Source organism: Penaeus monodon, chromosome 19 (genome assembly GCF_015228065.2).
Source record: "Penaeus monodon isolate SGIC_2016 chromosome 19, NSTDA_Pmon_1, whole genome shotgun sequence".
Classification (NCBI taxonomy): domain Eukaryota; kingdom Metazoa; phylum Arthropoda; class Malacostraca; order Decapoda; family Penaeidae; genus Penaeus; species Penaeus monodon.
The window spans coordinates 36,964,408-36,970,203 of record NC_051404.1 but is presented as its reverse complement, the minus strand read 5'-3'; the positions used below and the strand labels follow the sequence as shown (position 1 = coordinate 36,970,203).

Here is a 5,796-nt window from a genome sequence, read left to right as displayed (position 1 = left end):
AGAAACTGATGCTGCAGCACTTCTTTTGTAACAAGTCATTCAACATTAATCTCCTAAAAAATATTGACAAAAAACATCCCAAGAGAAAGATCCAAAACGTGTATGAATGTAACAATGAAAAGGTCAATAAAAAAACACATCAAATAAATATTCATATCAACATTTATACCATAAAATATATCTCTAAAACATTTTTAAAAATGTCCAACTCCAACAATACAAAGTTCAGCTATCAACACACTCGAGAAATAATTCACCACTTATTGTGTTCACAATGGCTTTTTTCTGATGCTGTGATTTCCACAGGTCCTCTAACTGTGAACTGCTGTCCATGCTTGAAATTGATATTTTTTTCAAAGGATATTTTGTTGCTGCTTTGTGTCTCAGTGTTGCAGCAATCTTTGCTGTCACCTGTGCTGGGAAGCTCTTGTTACCATGGATGCTAAGATCAGTGAGTGGAAGAACAAGATTTGATGTAAGTTCATCAAGAAGAGCATTGACAGATGATGATGTGATGTCAGGATTGTGTGCCAAGTTGATCGAGGTCAAGAAGGGACAACGATATAGGTAAGCTGAGATATCCTCGAGGTCTGCATCTGAGAGGTTGCAAGAACTAAGGTCCAGTTGTTGCAAAAGACACTGTTCTCCAGCACCTAAAACTCCAGACAATGCAACACCCAGACGTGCACTGGAGTCAGCCTTTGCCTCCTGGTTATTTCTCACACCACTGAGGGTCAGACTGGACACCTGTGGTACACAAGATAGCAAGTTTGCTAGGGATACACTGTTTATGATGTTATAATCGAGTGACAATGTTTTTAAACCTGAAGATATTGAGGGTATTTGTTGCTGTCCAATGAGTGACATACTACAGTGTTTTAGCATCAAACTAGTAAGCAATGGTAAGCTTAAAACTGTCCCTATGTTGGAAAGTTTAACTCCAGAAAGTGTGTTATAACTCATGTCTAATGATGTCAAGCATTTTAGGGGAACTTCTCCAGAAGTTATGGCTTCTGTAAGTAAGACAAAACTTGATGTAGTAACAGCTACAGCTCTCAGGTGCAAAGCTTCAAGTGATGGTAAGGATTGCAAGGCTTCTATCAGGTGGCGGAAGCCTTCATCCCCCAATCGACAATGTGACAGATCTATACTTCGCAAACTTTGCTGGCACTGAATGGCCCTGAGAACTGGCTGAAGTTGTAGTGTTGTGATTCGCCTTACATGCTTGAGATCAAGGCTGGTTGAGGCTTCTGTGCGGTGCAAAATGGAAGAGATTGATGACACAGGGATGGTGCCAAGAGCCTGGCATGCTTGGCTATAGCGATCAGGCAAAGGTGGCAAGTCCCAACCTGTTACCTGTGCCTGCAGCTCTGACATCTCCATAGGGAGCACTAGAGATATTGGATCATTGGGATCAAGGACAGCACCATCCTGAGTTGTCAGTGTAAGATGGGGACGTAATCCAGCTAGTTGGTAATACCTGCGTGTTACCTCCTCTGCTAACCAGCTTACTGTTCGGTTCTGTCCAGCACCAGCTACTGGTACCAATAAGACACGATTCTGCACTCGAACTCGAAGACGTAAGGCACCACCACTGATAGTACTTTGTGTACTGCTGGGAGTGATTGGACTCTCATGGTTACTTGTAGCTGGAGAATCAACTGTTCTGTTGGCTTCTGTAGTTAAAGGACTGTCTCTCAAGTCACTCAAGCTGTAATCACCCTCTCTGCAAGGACTGTTCCTTCCATCATGGATGTCTTCTGGATATTTCTGCACAATGGAGGTTAACTTTGTCTGACGAACCTTTTTACTCCGACTTAATATTCTTTCTGATGAATTCTTTTCTGATAGGACTCTACGTTCCCTCTTGGGTTCCTTGTATTCAAATTCAAGTTTCTCCACTCTTTTCCTTTTTCTGGAAAATATACCAAGATCATCATCTAACCAGTCATCTACAACCTCTTCATCAGTCACAAGAGCCTGCTTCTTATCCTTTGGGAGGGACAAGCTACTCTTCTGGACTTCAGCTCTACGCACAGCACTGCCCACACTCTCAATTGCACTTAGGTAAGTTCCTGTTGCTGATTTCGTCTCCTGTAAATCTATCAGCAAAGGATTAACAAATTCTTCAGAGTCTTCTTCAACATCAGCTTCAATTGGATTTCCTTGAGAACATGCACTTGATGGTCTTTCATCAATATTACTACCAGTAGCACAAAGGTCAGGTAACTCATCATCCTGAAACCCTTCACTTTCCTCTTCTTCAAAGCCTAGTCTAGAAATCAGCTTACTCTTAATATCAATCTTTTCTTCACTAAACCTTCTTGGTCTTGACACTTCCTCTATCCCAGACAAAGATGCATGTGAACCTGCCCTCCTTTTCAGTGGCTGGGATTCCTTGGGGCTAAAGCGCTCTGATGGAGAGGAGTCAGAAGCCTTGGCTGGTATCTTGTGTCCAGCACGCTTCATTGCTTCCTTAAGATCTGTTTCAAGTCTAATACATTCCTCTTCCTCTCTTTTAGAAAGTTTTGCTCGTCTCCTGTAATTTACCAGACTTTCCAAGGGTGTATCACCATCATCAGTTTTAGCAATGACTGAGGCTCCTTTGTTCATAAGAAGCCTAACAATCTCAATATTTCCACAAGATGCAGCATCATGTATAGGTGTGATACCATCACACTGTTTTCCTCCTCGATCACTAATCCACGCTCCAGCCTCTATCAGCTCAAGAATGATATCATAGTAACCATGATTGGCTGCTTCATGGATGGGCAGCCAGCCACAGTTGTCACGAGGATTGACAGGATGACCTTGTTGCAGGAGCTTCCGCACCATGGTAAGATTCCCATCTATGCAAGCCTTGTGCAAAGGGGTTTCTCCTTTTTCGTTTCTCTTTACCACAAGAGACTTCTTCTGACGTGACTGTCTAGGCCTGTCAAAGTTTTCATGGTCATCTTCACTGTCAGAAAAGTTGACAAGATTTAAGTCAATCTCATCTTCACATTCATTATCTTCCTCATCACTTAGGTCTGCTTCTGGATCTAAATCATTTTCATTTGCCAGTGAATTCATTTGTTCTTTGATCTCACATTTTACATCTTCTGGGATACCAGGAAGGCACGAATACAAACGTAGCACATAAACTTCTAGCTTTGGATTGCGGTCTTTAGCAGCCAATGCTCTAGCTTCACAATAGGTATCTGAGAGTGTATCGTAGTTTTCTCCTAGCCTTTCACGTACATCTGCAATGGTGAGTAATGTTTTACAAGCTTCACTAGCATCTTCTTGAAGCTTTATTTTATATTCTTTTATATAATACTGTTTGGCCTCCAAAAACTGCTTGTTATCAGAATATGTCTGTGCAAGAGATAGATATATAGGAGCAAGAAACGAAGGGCTTTTGTTCGCACGGACTGCACACTCCAACATTTTTTGGTAATACTCAATTGCTTTTGTGTAGAATCCCAAGTTGGCTGACCCATCCCCTAGTTTTTCATATAATTTTATTTTCTCTTCATCAGTGCCATCTCCCATCATCACAAGAGAGTCCTCAGCTACACACATACTTACAACACATTTTAAATTTTTCTCAATTCTTTCCCTATCTTCAAGGTCAGGGTGTTTCAGTTTATAGGCTTTGTGATAGCATTTTTTTGCAGCCTCATAGTCAGCATTAGCAAGATGGACCTGTGCAAGGAATGAGTGACAGTCACACTGGAGACTTTTATTGTGAAGCTTGGCTGCCAAAGCAAATGATTTCTGACCTTCTTGAAGGGCATCTGTCAGGAGGCCTTCTCGAAGCAAGATAACCCCAAGCGCTGAATGGCATCTTTGTGCATCTTCATGAAGACTGTGACTGGTGCACAAATCTAGTGCTTGGCTTATAAAGTGACGTGCCTTTTTAACATTTCCTCGATAATCTAGAACTAAACCAAGATTAAGATAAAGCCGACAACGCATCTGGCTATGCTCCTGAGAATCAACTGCTCCTTTGAGACGTTCACATACAGAAAGGGAACGTAAGAAAGCCTTCTCTGCTTCTGTCAAAGCCCTTGTCTGGTCCTCCTCCTGGCCTCTCAATCCTGCCTCCTCTGCTTTCTGCAAATGAGTGCGACCAAGGGTTGCATAAGCACGCTGCTCTTCCACCAAACTCTCTGCCTCTTTGGCAAGAGATAAGTATTTATTTAGGTATTGGAGTGCTTTTTCCCATTCTCCCATCTCACTGTACACTTCCCCCATGCGGCGCTGTGCCACAGCCACACCAATGGCATCACCCAGAGCCTCACACAAGGCTGCTTCCTCACGATGCTGGACCAGGGCGCCCTCATAGTCTCCTGCTTGTTGTAGCTCTTGCCCCAAGAGATTGGCTAAACTAGCAACCTCTTTAAGGTTATTCTTATGCTCTGCACGCCGCTTGTCTTTCTCAAGCCTTGCAATGTTACTCATGTTGCTTTACTTGTAAACTTTCAGCACATTCTCCCTGCCAAAGAAACAATATTTTATTTTCCTCATCTATTTCTCCCTATCTCAAATTTTACTATAAAACTTTCCTAATTCAAAATGTATCACCTTCTCTTTTAAACATTGAACTATAGCATACTGAAAGTAAATGCTGAATACTTATGTAAAACTACGGTTGAGATATGCCAAGGCTAGCACTGTATTCCTCCAACTTAGTATTGAGATCTTCCTTAACTCTTTCACCAGAAAATCATAAATTACCAACAGACTAACATAGAAAAGTAATGTAGGCTAAACAAGCTAATAAAGGAAAGTAACTGAATGCTGAGTAATGATTGTCTGAATATGTGAAAAGGATTGAGTAACTACGTGTCTAAACGAGAACACTTCACTGACTAAATAATCTCTGCACAAATGAGTGATTGAATGTTTAAATATCTGTCTGACTAAAAATGTTTGCTCTAGCATTAATCACATGAAAGTTGGGTACATCGGATCCCTGACAGCATAAATATTATGAACATCAATAAGCCTGCCAACCTTAAGGATATCTGGTTTAACTTTTGCTGTCTGAAATAATCAGGATCACTGCATATTTAAGTAAAAAGTACAACCTACAGAACTGTCATATATAAATCTAAACTTTGCTGTCTGGACAGACATGGGCACCCATGGTTGGCATTGAGTCAAGTTCACTTTCATACTTGTGCATACATAGAAAAAATCCCCTATGAATGATGAGCCTTAAATACACTTAATATGTGGGGTAACATGGACAATAACACAACTCTCTGTTCCAAAATGTTCATATAACGTTCATTCTATGAATCCTAGCATTTTATCGCAAAAATTTTAAGGAATTCAAAAGTCAGACACTTTGCGTACTTGAAATATCATTTTATCACTTGCAGAATTAATAAGGATATACCAACACACAAAACAGTGCCCCAGTTGTCTGGCTTTCGCTAACCCTTCTCCTCCATCATATGATTGCTTCCATTGAAAATTCTATTCTTAAAATGAATTAGGTCAATTATTGGTCTATTTTAGTCACATTACATATTGCCAAATCATTCAAAGTGCATTAAGAATTTATGAATAATATACTATAAAACACAAATGGTATAGGGTGATTACTGAATGGGCCAAGGGATCCCCTCAAATGTGTCACTGATACATGATTATATTCTTTTCCCTATTATGGTGAGTAAAGTTTCAATTACATAATTGTAGGCCTACAGAGAGACTCCAAAAACTGGTTCTTTCTGTATTTTATTTTATATAACAAAACAAACCACTGATTAAATAATATCAAGGTCTACTGCATGGTTCACA

General features: G+C 40.4%; 1 protein-coding gene across 2 annotated transcripts in view; it reads right to left on the bottom strand.

The window, feature by feature from the left end:
- Nucleotides 1-144: 144 nt before the first annotated feature.
- The window catches only part of LOC119585211 (tonsoku-like protein), a 9,557-nt gene continuing 3,905 nt past the window's right edge, over nucleotides 145-5,796 (bottom strand). For both annotated transcript variants that reach the window (XM_037933863.1, XM_037933864.1), the window contains exon 4: nucleotides 145-4,480. In XM_037933863.1, the coding sequence (XP_037789791.1) occupies nucleotides 226-4,446 (4,221 nt within the window). In that variant the 5' untranslated portion in view covers nucleotides 4,447-4,480 and the 3' untranslated portion in view covers nucleotides 145-225. The remainder of the gene's footprint in view (nucleotides 4,481-5,796) is intronic.